Source organism: Bombus huntii, chromosome 7 (genome assembly GCF_024542735.1).
Source record: "Bombus huntii isolate Logan2020A chromosome 7, iyBomHunt1.1, whole genome shotgun sequence".
NCBI classification, from domain to species: domain Eukaryota; kingdom Metazoa; phylum Arthropoda; class Insecta; order Hymenoptera; family Apidae; genus Bombus; species Bombus huntii.
Window position 1 is genome coordinate 14,393,395 of NC_066244.1, and position 16,150 is coordinate 14,409,544.

Consider the following 16,150-nt stretch of genomic DNA (forward strand, 5'->3'; position numbering starts at 1 on the left):
GGAAGCAAAGGTGGAATACATAGTGGATGGAATAATAGACGACGAGAACAATAAGGCTATATTGTACGGCGCTACGTCAATCAAAGAGTTGAGGAAGAGGTTAGTGATGTACGAAGAGCAGAAGAGTCGCAGAGCAAAGTCGATTGTGAAGCCGACTAAAACCCAGAAGAACGGGAAGCCCAGTCAATCTGTAGACGCAATGAAGAAAAGAAGATGCTTGCGGTAGTGAGGATCATCTAAGTGTTAAGTGTCCGGAGAGGGGAGAAGGTGTTAGGTGTTTCGAGTGCAGCGGATTTGGACATATTGCAGCGAGGTGTACGGCACGACCGAAAGAGACTTGCGTAGTGTCAAGATCCGAAAAGGGGAAGTATGTGAAGGAAGTAATCGCAGGAATTAAGCTTCTATTCTCTGAAATTACTCTCAAATCTCAGAGTCAACCCTTCAAATTCTCCACACTGGATCTTCGATTCTTAATATTTGTAATATCGTAGAATAGTTTTGATTGGAGATCGGCTGAAATTAGAAAACACCGTGTACGTCGTCTTTCGTGGTTTGTTTACATCCAAGAGCGCCCAGTAACAGTGACGCGAGAAAAGATAAGCAGCGTCAAAACAGAAGTACGGTTCCACATTTCAAGGAGTGGCAATCGAGAGGCCAGAGTATGTGAGCCGAAAAGTGTGTTTGTGTGTGTGTGTGTGTGTGAGAGGACGAGAGCAAGAGCGAGCACGACCGAGCAGGAGTGTATTGGCGAAGATCAGAGCTAATTGAGTCGTCGAAGAGTAGAGTCGTTAGAGGTTTCGAGTCGTCGAAGAGTAGAGTCGTGAGAATTGATAGAGTTGTTAGAGAGAGAGAGAGAGTGTGTGTGTTAGATTCGTTGTGACGAGAGCGATCAAATAACTGTAAAGTTATTTGATATAGATACGAGTATTGCATTTAGTTTCCGTTAAATAAATATCGTTCTCTGTCCAATTTATATTTGTATATTCAATTTAATATTAATAAATTGTAAGTAATCGGAAAAAAATTTCTATCCTTATTTTCCGATATTACATATTTGAAGCATAAATTAAAAATCGACACATTGACTACTTCAAAGAAATTAGCCCGAACGAGACATAATTCGTTCATCGTGGTTTTCGCGCGAAGTAAATATGCGGTTTCTCAATCGTTGTGAGATTCCAACGACATTAATTCTGTCGAAACGGCGACGCGCGACGATCGCACATTCTGTTGCTAGCGAGTGCTTGCAAATCGCGACGATATCGAGCGTAAAGACTAAGCGCAAAAATGGAGGACACTCGGCGGGGAATTGGAAATGCTCGATGACGAAAGGTATTTCAAGGTGTAATTACATCCACATCCAATTGGATCGCACCTTCGTTCGGTTGCTAGGTCAACAACCTTCGATGTTATTCAAATAATGCAACGGCTGGAGCAGCCGGTAGCGAGTCGTAAAAGTTTCAATAAAACACGTTCCTGCTAGTGAACGTATGTTAAGACTTACACCGAGTTTTATTTCGCTACGCCGTTTACTAGTTCGAAACGATCGATTGCATAATAGTAGCTGTTTCTTTCATCTCGGAAACACGATCGTAAACGGTGACAACGATCCAGCTTATTCCTGATCGTGTTAATTTCCACGCAAACTTTGTAAACATTATACGTCGCGACGCTCTCGTTAACGCGTCATTCCCTCCAACTCGAAAGTCTTGCAACTTTGGTGATCCGTTTTCTGTGTAAAATTGGTTACGAGCATCAGGGGACTTATCGTCGTAATCGGTAAATTGTTTATTAAGGATCTACAGCTTTTAAGGATTTCTCTCTAGAGATTTAGAGATTAGAATTTTCATTAACGCGTTATCGTATCTCTAACTCGATCTTTTTTCGTGTAAATTGGTCACGAGACTTACGAGCTTCGTTGTAAATAGAAGATTAGTAATATTTCGTAGTTTCGTGATAGTATATAGACATTTTAGTGCTTAAACGCGCAATTTTTAGTTCGCTTTTCGCTCGCATCGGCGCTATGAAACGGATCAATATCTCAACACTTTCCTTTAGTTCTACGAATCATCTTTCGACCGGCTTTTCTTGGCCTACCGTTTCCTAACGCTGTCCTAATACTATCGTCTTGCTGAGATCCTTTTTCCGATTGTATCTTCTGCTTATTTTATTATAAATCCGAACTTTCATTCACGTCGTATGTTTTACAGCGTAAAATCCGCTAGAGCGTTCCAATAAATGTAACCAGTAGGTGCTCTAATACTCAAACGCACCTGTGCGTATCTCTGCATATTTGCTGAAAAAAAAGATGAATCTTACGTTACATTTTCAATATGCGTAATAAGCCGAAAATTTCTCTGATGCTAATCCTTCGTAACAAAAGGATGGCATCACTATATGCATGAAAATAGCATTTGGCAATCGTTAGAAACACAATACATGGATATATATGTAGTTGCCAAATTAACCTTCGCGGTGTTCAAAGTGAACGGCTAGAAACGATTGCTTTTTGCTATACGCGCATGGTTCGATTGCACCATAATTCGTTATTAAGACGTTTCGAGAGAGGCAAAGGATGTGGTGTCGCAACGTGTTGCGCTCGCACAATGCTCCTTGGATAAAATTCCCGGAGCGCGTATTATCGCGTACGCCGCGCGAACGCGTTGAACCTTCGCGCAAACAATGAGAGCGTGAACGCGAAAAAATAGCGTTGAGCACGTAACATTCGGCCTGATATCGTTGATTGGCCGCGAATCGTCAACGTGCACGGGACAGTTTTACGTAAAGACATTCGATCCGTACAATTATGTCAAGACGTCGACCATAGAACGTACTACGTTGATGCAATTAAAATTTCAATGAAACAGGAGAACGCGCTAATAACTAGTCACCCCGTTGTTGACCATAACGTACAAATACTTTTGTTTAAGAGCTGCTCGTTAGTGTTTACCGCGTGCAGCGATTAAGTGACGAACAAATTACGTTCAAAGGGTATAGAGCTCGTTCTCGATTAAAATTCTCCTAACTTTCTAATGGTATTAGAAATTATAACTTGAACGTATGTACGCGACTGGCAATAAATATCAGGACAGCCGCGGATATTTAGTATAAATCGAATATGTGTTCCATTGTCCTTAATTTCTTTTATTATCGATTATTATTATTATAATTTTTATATTAATATTAATATTATTTAATATTTTAATATTAATATTATTTAATATTTTAATATTAATATTATTTAATTTATTCTATTATTGATTCGTTCCATTCCGTTTACGTCATAATACGTAGCCTGCGGATTTTTACGCATATTTTTCAGAATATAAAGGAAGCGAAAGAAAAAACTAGAAGCTGGATAAAAAATTGTTTTACCTCGATTAAACGTTACAAAGCGTGCTACTTTCCGATGTTTTATATATTTCCACGTGTCACACGTGTACTTTGCAATTTTGCCCTTTCAGATTTCACAGAAATGCATAAAACTTCCGTGACCTAATTTTTTGGCACGTGCACGTGCTTCAAAATAAATTCGATGATATTAAATACCAGATTATAGGAACCAGAAATGAAGAGTTCTACAACGATGGAATGGGTAAATGATTGTCGATCAGACGAAAGACAATAGCAAACAACGATATAGCGATGATTAATTAATGGAAGATTTTTTCCTTTCAGCAAACAAAAATAGAACTTAACGAACTCAGTAATTGATAAATGATTACGTATAAGATAAGTGCATTTTCCAACTGTGAGTCATAGTTAACGTTTAGTTTAGCCTAGGTAGGATCTTAGCTTTGGAGTAAATAAGTATAATAGTAGCAAAAAATCGATAGAATTGTTAAAAGGCTGTGACTAATCCTGGTCGACTGGTCAGTTATCATCTGAATCTATTGTTATTTTGCTAGTATACTTTTCGAATCATTTTCAGCTATTCTATGGGCAAGCATTCGTTTCTTTCGCGCATGCCACGTATCATCATGCCATCGCTCATTAACTCGTTTTTGAAAGCTTTTACCGGCGAATGAAAAACGTAACGTACACTTGCATAATGCGTTCGAAGTGTTCGTTCGTTCAATATTCATGTAAAGGTTAGGCGATACGCGTGATAAGTCGCGATGCTACGAGATGTGATTAGATGCGGATGTTAATATCTTGTAAATACCTTTCCTCGACTATGATAATCATCGAACACTAAGAATTTCGCAAATCGATGCAATTAATCGGTGATCTTGTGGGAAGAAATTTCGATATCACGATAATGTTAACGATAGTATGTTAATTACGACTAGTACCGTTACTGTTACATTGTTTCATAATTAGTATTAGTTTAATATAGTCAACGACTCCTCCGCAAGCATCCGTGCAAGTGTTATTTATTATTATGCTCACCTTCTATTGGAAAGTTCTTGCCTTGCTCAGCAAGTCTTTTTGATTTTTTTCCTGTAGAACTTCCGCGTGTTACCGATTTTTATGCTATGTACGTGTTTGTAGGAGAACTTTCTCTGAGCCGCGAAGTTTTCTTTCGACGATTCAACGATCGAAAATCAAAGAGAACCAATGTTCTCTCTTTCGATAAAGTATGTGATGATAGCCATTGCCAAAATTATTGATATATTTATCTGGTTGAAGACAATCTAGCAAATTATACAGCAAGCCTAATGAAATAATAATAATCTTTATCATTAAATTGCGCCATTATTTCATAATTTCATTGAAGGATAATAGAAATTCACGAAGCCTTCAAATTGGATTTCATATTATAATAATGTAAACATCGTTTGACGGTATTATCTGGTTGTGAATAGGGTTGATTTGATTTAGACAGCGCCAGTCATCATGACATCGACTTCCTATCTCGTTATGTAACATTCATCAGAATAACAGACGCAATTACCGTCACTGAATTATCTTAATGACATTCGTTATTAATGAGTAAGTGTTTTCGACATACGTCGGAGGTCGCAAATCTTGGATCATCTTTCTTTATTATCTGTTTAGATCCAATCCAGTTCCCTCACAGAACTTCTTTCCCTTCAATTTACCTAATTTAATAATTCTTCAAAATTTTCTCATTTTCATTTCTCATTGCATTGTTTATTATATATTCTACAAACCCGTATGAACACAACGCAATAAATTGACACGATAAAAGCGTTGAGATAATAACCACGAGACAATACTCGACAATAATAGTACGAGACAATAATAATCGAAAAGGCTGATGAAACAAAGGAATGAGTAATTTGTAAAGACAGGAAAACAGCAATTAACGTACATCCAGCTACAATTGAAAATAACTTTCTTCGCTTTAAATGAAATTCCAATCAAATACGTTTTATCAGACTCGACTAACAATCAATATTATTAGCTCAACAAATACTCGAGATTCCCAATGTTTTTTGTCGAGTTTCAAATAGAACGTTAATTACTCGCTTGTCGGAACGTCCATCGGCATCGAAGACCGTGAACCAATCTACGTTATCTTCTCCTTCGTTTCAGGCTGTCGCTGGCGATACCAGTCAACCGCGAAGGTTACTCGAGATGCAGCATGTACGATGTAAATTACACGGAAATTTTGCTAAATGGAAGCCACGTACCGGACCCATCGTGGCCAACGAAAGATTGCCAACAAGGATGGGAATTTAATTATACCACCGTCCCTTATGCGTCTGTGGCATCCGAGGTGACAGAAAATGTTCGACTTGTAATTTCCTGCTTTTTGAATATTTTATCTGTTCCTATCAATCAATCCCTTTATACTGTGTATGTCGTATTCGATTATTTGCATGATCTATTTCGATAAAAAATAAGCGTAGTGTACAATTTTTGGAAGGAAAGAAGAACGATGGAAAGGGTCGAATAAACGTTTGTGGAAAGATCGATAGTTCAGAAGTGGGAAAATTAACAATGTCGATTTCCACAGAGGAAAATTATAGTACGTAACAGAATTACTAGTACATATTGCAGTAATAATTAGTGCATGTAGTGAAATTACAGAGTACATTCTAAATTCAAGCGTTACATTGCCATATAAAATACAATCGAATAAATATTTATAAAAATACTTAAAGAAAAAAAAAAGGATAAAAAATTTCGAATTATGAAAGCTGATAAAACTAGGTTGCGATAAAACTGAAAATGAAAATACCGGATTGAAAAGAAACTTTAATAAAACGTTATAACGAGCAACAGCGCGAACACGCAGATTTGTTCGACATAAATTGCAAGACTTTTTGCTCCAGTGGATTTCCATGAACTTTGCGTCGCTCGTCAGGAGGAGAATTATTCATCGAGGGGTAGGAAGCATCCAAGGGTCTTAAGCTTCTCCTTCTTTTTTCCTCAAAGGGAAAGAAAAAAGGACAGAGGCGCGCTTCATTAGGAATTTCGAAACTTTGATCGAAAATTCGTTTAATCGAGGCGTTGAAATTGCTATAAGATTTCTGTGATGCTGATCGTGATCAGAAGTAAATCATTCGACTGTAGTTTTCTGTTGCAGCTGGGATGGGTTTGTCAGTATGATGCATTGCCAACCATAGCTCAAAGTATCTTCTTCATCGGCGCTATCTTCGGAGGATTAATTTTTGGATGGGTTGCTGATCAATATGGAAGAATACCAGCTTTGCTCGGAGCTAATTTAATGGGATTTCTCGCTGGGGTGGCTACTGCGTTCACGGGTAGCTTCTGGCAGTTCACTTTGTGTCGTTTTTTCGTTGGATTCGCCTTTGATAATTGCTTCACTATGATGTACATATTAGGTAACCGTTTTTCAATAATTTCTTTTTTGCCCTGGAATTGAGTTTGAAAGCCACACAGTGGCTACAAAAAGTACTTGTACGTATGTATCCTTATTTCCCAATGAAGCGTCTCTCTTCCTTTTTTTTAAATCAGTTTTTACGTTTCATTTTGATAGCATTAATTATTTATAAGCATGTATGAAAGTATTACAAATGATACGAAAGCTAATATTTTAATCAGTCTTATCTTAAGACTTAGTCTTAATTAATTGGTATATATATAAATGCTGTTCTAAATACGATGGTGTACAGTTACTTTTTGTAATTACTGTAAGCAGGAAGATCTCTAAGTTTAAATAACAAAGTAATCTCTACAACATACTGTAAAACTGTTGTTATGCTTGATTTACGACTGACGTTTCTACAAGTATATGAATTTTGCAACAGAACTCACGTTGCCATGCAACAATTTAAATGAAATTGAAAACCATTCAAAGTTACGAAGAAAGATACTTAAATACATATGAATATACATGAGGTCATACATATTTATTTTTTAACTGCGGCGTTTATATCAAAGAGAGGGAGAGAGACAGAGAAAAATTAATTTTCCTGTTTTATAAGAATTTCATGCAAGATAAAAATATGAAACTTTAAGATATTTGGATTTATATATACCATTGAATATTTATAATATTTAAAGGTAGTTAGTTCGCAATCATTTTCTATACTAATATTTTCCCTCTATACTCGCGATCAATTATAATTTTGTTTTCTCTTTTAACGAGACAATATTCTGATTACAAAGGATTAGTTGTTCAAAATTGCTTTTCATTTCTGGACAACTATAGCATACCAGGGTTTTCATAAATTTTCACTTCCCAACGGAAAGCGAAGGTAACGAATGAATGGTTCTACAACGAACGCTTCCACAACTATAAATCTATGTATATATATACATACATACATGTATATGGTTTTAATTAAAATGAACATCTTCTTCTAGCAAACTTATTTAAAATTCGTAAAAATATTACATAATAATCTAAAACAATCAAGTAACATTTTAAATATTCCATTGAAAATTCTAATAAATTGTTTAATATAAGATCGATATAATTCATGCTGAATTCATTGTCTGATATCCATAATACAGGCAATTTATAATACAAAATTTTATTATAATTCTACATGAAAAAATTTCACTTATAATACTGTAGAAATATATTTTCCAGTTATTGTTCTAATATCAATATACTGAAGAGAAAATCTAGACTAGTCTCTGTCTTGAAAGATATTTTATACCCTGAAAGTACAGCGTTAAGACCCTGATTGAAACTTTTGAAGAGACTCTGTTGAAACGTAAGAATGCTGATTGAAAGTTCATCAGACGAGTCATTGAAACGAGTTTTCTTGATCGAATAGCAAGTTTGTCCTGCAGACAGCATTCCAATTGTGAAAATCGAGACCAAAGAAACTCAGGTGACGTGCATTAACCCTGAATCGATGACTCAAGCCGAGGTTGGAAAAATTTACAATTTGTTCGACAAAACAAGGCCAAGTTGACGAGATTCGTGAGCAAGTGGCTGGTTCGTTAATGATTTGGCGTTCGAATTTTCTTATTTCTATTCTAATTATCAAGGTCGATTAAACGATTGATCACGAATATTCGACGGAAATATTGAGAAAGAAGGCTCGATCTGTACGAGTGTAAATCGTATTTTAATCAATGACTTGAGAAAGTGAGGTATTGATTGAAACTAAGATAAGTGATACTAATTCGTTTCGAGCGCGTAACAAATTACATCATCGGATTCATTGATTTGCAAATAATTCTATATTCAGTTCCGTATTTATAATCGAGCGTAGCGAAGATAAAATGAAAGGGACGTGATTATCCGAGGGTCTCACAACTAGAGGAAAATCGATGGGAACGAGGAAATCCTTAATTGTAGAAACTGCGTAGAAAATACCGTGGAAAATATCATATATATTTTAATAGAAATATTTTTGCACTTTTTTTTAAACATTAAAACTTTAGAGCTTTAGAAGCTTTATGTATTAGTATACGTATTTATACAGACTTTGAAATTCATAACAAATTTCTCTAGATAGATGCGGATTTTTTGTATTGTTTCGTATGTATACTTGTGTCACTTTCTAACGATATTTAGTTAAAAAGTTCGTCTATATCATTTATAATAGATTTTGTTTTTATTTATATTAATGTTAATTTTATATCAATAAAAATCACTGAAATTTTCAGTATCATCATTATTTAGTATCATCGAATTTCTTTCTTCTTTATGTTCCATATTATTATTAAAATTCTCTAATAAACATTCAAATATCCTATAGAATATTTCCATTATTTTTCACGTATTATTTGCAGTCATATTTTCCATATTTTATTATCGATAAAGTTTGAGTTGGTTCTTTAAATTCCTATTCAACATTCCAGCTAACCAGTCGATATCAATAACACGTGCCTTCCTGCACTTCCTGCCAGGATTTATAACTTATTCAAGCAGAACCTCACTCGACCAGCTCGTTGAAAGCGTAGAATTCGATCAACTTCATACAACTCACATACAAATTGCAGATAATGCTAACAGTGGGAGGAAAATATGAGACTGCAAAGCGTATAAACCTAGTAGTTTATAAAAGCATTTACATATTTACCACAGAAAAATTATATGTATGTAGAATATGTGTTATATAAAACATTCTGAAATTTCATTAGCATTGTAATGATTATATTGGTAAAGTTTGAAGCATTTCTGAAGATGCACATAGAAGTTACGAGATATTTAATGCAAACATTTATTTAGTACAAATATACAGCATAAATAGTTATCTTAAACATGTAATAAATGGTTATCAAATATCGGGATTTATTAATATAATAAATGTTTGACTATTTTTATAATTAAATATTTTTGTAATTACTGTGAAATATATAATTACGCTAAATAATTTTGTATCTTGTATATAGATTTTTAAATTTACTTAATTGAAACTCTGCATTATAATAACCGTATTTATAATTCTGACGTCATATTCGATATAATTATTATATGACTTTATTACGATCCTAATGAAATTCCAATATATTCATGAATATATAACAGAAACGTAATAATACTTTGTTGTACTAATTATGATACCATCATATATAATAAATATAAATAAATAAAAGATGTCTATAAATGCTAAGATACTTTTACGAGCCAACAGGCGAGAAGGAAGAAACGAAAGAAACGAAAGAAGAGAACGAACGTTAATCAGTTTCGAAACGTTAACAACGTCCTTGCGTTGGACGGTGCTCGCGTTTATCGATCGGTCGCATTGCGAGATATCGGTCAGATTATTATTATTAATACGATCGTCTGTAATTTATCTTTGCTAACTGTGCCGCACGGAATCTTCGTTTACAATAAATGAGTTGTCGCTTTTGATCGAACGGTAACACGATATGAAATTACAGGGTGACGGAAACAGCTGGGAGAAAAGCGAATACTTTTTCTGCGCGAATAATGTAATGTTAAAGGCAGTAAACCTTGAGAGGCGAAGTGATGAAACGAGTGGTCTCAGAGAAGCTTCTTTACGTCTTCTTCTCCTTTCTGTATCCTTTCTATGAGAATAATATCTCGTCTTCAGAAGAGATCTCCTCGCCCTATCTACGCGTTGTAAAGGCAATACAAACCGAATGATACATATATTTAAAAAACGATATTTTGTTGGTTTTATGAATATTGATTTTTATAACGTGAGGTTCTTCTACTCTTATTTTCTATTAAATTAATGATACATATATTTTAGAATGGCTGTCGCAATGGTGATGATGATGATGGTGATGATGATTTGCGAAAGATGTTGAAAATTACAGACAGCATAAATAATATTTAGATTTCATGGAAGTTGATTTTTGTAATGCGAGGTTCTTCTATTCTTATTTTTCATTAAATTTCTATGTAGAAAATTATTAAACATTTGGATATAACTGGGAGATTATTTCCGTTCATGCGTACCGGAGTTACTCGATGGTCTCGTACCGAAGCTGATAACCAACCCAGATTTTCAGGAAAGCGATTAATAGCTTAAAATTTATTCGTGCGAGATAATAATCCAAAATGTAGTTAAAGTTTTTAAGCATTGTTTGTTAGGATTACGAGAAAATGATGAATTAACAGTTATGTATAGACACGTTATATATATGTAGGAGGTCCAGAGCGTATTGGGAAAATTTACGGCGAATTAAACAGGAAATTGCGAGATATTTGCTCAAAATATCTGATTTGTGGAATTATCCTATAGCTATTTTATTTAATAAAAATTAATTCAGGTAATTTTAGAGAATAGAAATATCTGAAACTCGTGATTTAAACGAACGTTCATCATTTTGGTTTATTATGAATTATAAATTGGTTCATTATGAAGCATGAAAAGTAAAATTCAATGGTACAAAGTGATTTTAAATAAGGAAGCGAGTTCCATGGTAAACATGGTTCGAGCATCGCAATTATAATAAAGCAAAAAAATCTCATCGTTTTAATCTGTTTTCTTGTACGAAAATAGAGTAATATTTACTTGTCATTGCACTGTGGATATATATCGATATGTTCGTTCAGGAAGTCAATTGTTTTCATCGAATTAGACTCGACTTTCCGTAGAGAATGTTCGTTTCGACATAAATATGTATCTCAGGCTTATCGATCTTTCAATATCTACCATAAATAGCTTAACAAGGTAACACACGCTCGTGTTTGAATTATGTAAATGATCCTTTGACTCTAACGATTCGTTTATTCACAGTTAATTTATGATATTGCTAGTTACGCGTGATTCTACCTTTTGTATCTTTAAGAAATACAGGGTGATTGGTAATTGGTGGTACAAGCGGAAAGGGGGTGATTCTACGCGAAAAAAGAAGTCGAAAATATAGAATAAAAATTTAAAAATTTAAAAATTTAAAAATTTAAAAATTTAAAAATTTAAAAATTTTAAAATTTTAAAAATTTTAAAAATAACGTCAATTGAGACAACGATCTACAGTGAGATCCGTTATAACGAGACGTGATAAAGTGCACGCGTACCGAGCGAAAATTCAAAGTCGATTTTCTCGAAAACAAAGCCTCAAACGAAAAATTTTTATTCTATATTTTCGACTTCTTTTTTCACGTAGAATCATCCCCTTTCCGCGTGTACCACCAGTTACCAACCATCCCGTATAATTCGTAAATAGAAACGTATTCTTGTCGATAAGTATCGAAACACTTACGGAAATTTAAATGGGCTTGAACAATCATCGGGAAATTATTAAAGTCCTTGTTATTAGATCTAAACACGATTTAATCGTAGAACTAAACACGTTTGTTAAATTAATCTATATACTGTATATCTACTTTTTATATATTTGTAACTCAAATTTTTCTTCTTCATATTGCGTTAAGTTGCCCCAAAAGTTTCTTTCGTTTTATATTATTTTATTGAATTACGTATGATCCATTTTGTCCCAATGAATATAATTCAATAAAATAATATAAAACAAAAAATAGTATGCGTCTATTATCTCCTTACGAGACGAAAGAAATTTCTGCGACAACCTAATATATTGTTCCATTCTTTATTCACAGAATATTTCTTTCACAGATGATTCTTCTAAATATTATGTTTTTTATTCCAGTATTAGAATACGTTGGACCAAAGTGGAGGACATTCGTGGCGAATATGTCGATCGCAATATTCTTCACATTTGCAACTTGCATTCTACCCTGGATCGCCTATTATTTGGCCGACTGGAGGATGACCTGTATTGTCACCTCGGTTCCTCTTGTTCTAGCCGTAGGTACGCCATGGTTGATACCGGAAAGCGCTCGATGGCTGGTCAGCCAAGGTCAGATAGACAGGGCCATTAAAATCCTTGGTAAATTCGAGCGAATCAACGGCACCAAGGTGCCCGATGACATCTATAGACGATTCCGGGTAAATAAACCGATTACCGCAATCTTTTCCGTATTTTCTACTTTTACGATCTTTCCTGCTTTATGTGCGTTCTATAAATACCAATTTATATGCCTTTAAGCATATCATATAATCATTTTCTTTGAATAGAAGTCTAATTGGGTCTTTTACGTAATGAAAATTTGTTTACAACCTAGTAATTTTATATCTTATTCATCACCTAAATTGCCAGCGATAAATTGCTGTCAATTTCTGTTATTGTCTGTTATTGTCTATTTCTGTAATGTTATTTATTGAATTTGTATATTGTTTTTATCTTTGAAAATTTTTATACAAATAGATTAAACATTTGGAAACTGCTCAGTCTATGAATAGATCATGGCAATATTAACATTAATGTACGATATAAGGAGATAATCGACTTTCAGAGGTTTGATGTTTTATAAAGTAAAATGAAAAAATTTGCGAACGTCCAAGTAAACTATTTCGAAAGGATCGTCTCATACAAATATAACATAAACTTTCTTCCGGATTTTATCGTAATCTTTGTACACATAACAGATTCACATAAATTTGTAAGAAAAACAGACAAACGACATTAACTAGTTAAAAATTTGCTAATAACAGGAAACCTGTGCCAGAATCTGCAAAGAGGAGGAAGCAGACAAAACGTACTCCGTGTTGGATCTATTTAGAACGCCACGACTACGGAATATCACGATTCTATTTATTGTTATTTGGTTCGTATCGCTATTAAACAGATATCAAATAGATTGACGTAAAATCGGAATTGTATCTTGTAAAAATCTCACGAACAGTTTTATATCTTTTGTCTAAAAATACTTCATTTCTGAAGCAAGGAATTTGCTTCTCACATGAAATATGATAGCGTGCTTTTCTTTATCATATGAAATTGTTTTACGAAATATAGGATGGCGATTTCTTTGGTGTTCGATGGTCACGTACGAAACGTCGATAATTTAGGCCTGGACGTGTTTGTTACGTTCACGATTGCTGCAGCAACCGAGCTGCCTGCTGACACGTTCCTCACGCTCGTTCTTGATCGATGGGGCAGAAGATGGCTGGCGTGTGGTTCCCTCGTCATTTCTGGTATCTTCAGCATCTGGGCTTCTGCCGTTTCCAATAGTTCGTACATTTCGTTTTTATATATTCACCCTTCTATATTACTGATCAATCTTCTAAATAACCTAAGTCGATAATTTTGACTTAATCAGACGAATATTTTTCATTCGTATAACATTGTGCTTTTTGAAAGGAAGAAAATGTATATTTTGGAATATTTATAACATGCAAATGCTTGTAGATTATTTGCTACATTGCTAGAATAGTTTCCAAGCCCTATCATGTATCCGTTGTATAGATATTTTATTTCCCCTTCTACTGCTTTGATCATAAGATCGCTTCGTATTTCCGCATATATCAAAGGGCGTTGGCAATAGTCCTCAAAATGATGGGCTTCAGCGCTCCAACAGTGCTATATGGCTTTCAGTAGCCGTAATCCATAATACAATCCCTTAGATTCAAATTGGCTAGATTAACGTTTTATAGATAAGAAGCTTATTGCTTGTGCTTAGCCTGGAGCTAAGCACGCTTATATTAAGCTTAGCAAATGCTTGTATCAACTATTGCAGACAACCAGACAAATTACAGACAGATAAAATAATTTCTTCCCTTTTTATTCCTTAAAATTTTCTAAAATTATTTCATGAAAAATTAGAATTAAAAACTAATGCTAAAATTTTTTTTTCAGGTATATATACAGCTTCTCTGGCAATTCTCGGTAGATTTTGGATAAACATTTCATACAATATCGGTCTCCAATATGCGGCTGAAGTATTACCAACTGTGGTTAGAGCTCAGGGTGTAGCTTTGATACATATAATGGGATACGTTGCTAGTATCCTCGCACCCTTCGTAGTCTATCTCAATGTTGTGTCCTCGTTCCTACCTCTTCTTGTGCTGGGCACACTCGGAATTATGGGCGGTCTTCTGACTCTCTTTTTGCCGGAAACATTGAATAAGGATCTTCCGCAGACGCTGCAGGACGGCGAGGATTTTGGAAAAGATCAGAAGATGTGGGATGTACCTTGTATCGGAAGGTAAAATCACATAAAGGAACTTTCGGTCTCCTTTTTTCAAAGATATTCACAGATCTTCAAGCTCGAAGTTCAAGATTCTCAAGCATTCTGTTAGATCTACATCTTCGTATGCTTTCGTATTACTTTCTTCTTAAAATCTGTTAAATCTCTCAAAAGAAAACTGGACTATCTTCTTTCTTCAAATGCTTTTTAAATCTTTTGAACAGAAGAGAAGGATCGAGTTGGGAAGTTATTCAAATCTTTAAGCGATTGGATTCAATATTTTTAAACGCAATGTTTTGACAGGAAACGCGAGGACGAGGAGACACCACCGGTCGCCATGTTCCGATCATTTTCTAGATGCAGTGCGAGGAATTCGATGAGAGCGTCGCTTCGCGGTGAACCTTTAAGGAGTAGCATGCTACGGAGATCGAGTATAAAATCGAGGAAAAGCGAAAACTCGATCACAGAGGTCGAAAGGCTGTAGCGAAACGTTCACCACGAAGTACAATATTTGTCGCGTTGATCTCGAGCAAAGAATCTTTAGTCTTCCAAAAACGTGCAATACATGTATTAGAGTAAGACAAGTCACTGAATCCAGGAATCTTAAATTCCACCGTCATTAATATTCATTATCACAAAACAGCGGATTTTTATGCAATTATGGGTGATTCGAAGATACGAAAATTTATAGAATGCGTATGACGCAAAATTTTGTAAAATATCCAAAAGTACAGCACTATCGATGATATTTAATGGATAGAAACATACTTTTGCCCAAGTCCTTTCGATTGTATCAAATCTTTCAATTGTATTATTGTATCCACGAAAATATGCATTTGAATAAAGATCCGCAATGCAATTATCATCGCAATTTTTCATCAACAATGATTGATTAAAAATTCACAATCATTAGGCGAGCGAATAGAAATTAGAGTAAGAACGTAGGTTAAAATAATTGTCGTAAATTGTCGTAAATTGGTAGTTAATGTTAAAAATTAGTACTTTCCTTTGTTATAAAAGTTCCTGAAATTGTTCGTACAAAAGCTCCATCTTATAGAATATAGTGCAATAATCGTTATACTAGTAAAATAATAACATCATAAATATACAAAATATATTAACGAGATGAAAATAATATGGACAACGTGGTATATGGCCACGAGTTTTGTACATATGTACGTGTAAGTATTTGTAGATCGATTAGCAATCGCAGAGACCTCGTGCGCATGTCACGCGACGAGATAGCGCGATTATTTTTATTATGATGTAAATCGTTCTTAGATGTTTTGTAATAAAACTTGCCAGTAAAACCTTCGCTGGATTCTGCTAATAGTTCTTCACCACTTG

At 34.6% G+C, this 16,150-nt stretch overlaps 1 protein-coding gene across 1 annotated transcript; it reads left to right on the forward strand.

Moving 5' to 3' along the window:
- The first annotated feature begins 1,224 nt into the window (after positions 1-1,224).
- On the forward strand, positions 1,225-15,649 carry LOC126867428 (organic cation transporter protein-like). Its single transcript, XM_050621865.1, has 8 exons — positions 1,225-1,779; positions 5,503-5,707; positions 6,500-6,758; positions 12,424-12,722; positions 13,329-13,441; positions 13,633-13,847; positions 14,473-14,821; positions 15,107-15,649. The coding sequence occupies exons 2-8, from the start codon at positions 5,552-5,554 to the stop codon at positions 15,285-15,287; spliced, it is 1,572 nt and encodes a 523-aa protein (XP_050477822.1). The 5' UTR covers positions 1,225-1,779; positions 5,503-5,551; the 3' UTR covers positions 15,288-15,649.
- Positions 15,650-16,150: the final 501 nt, after the last annotated feature.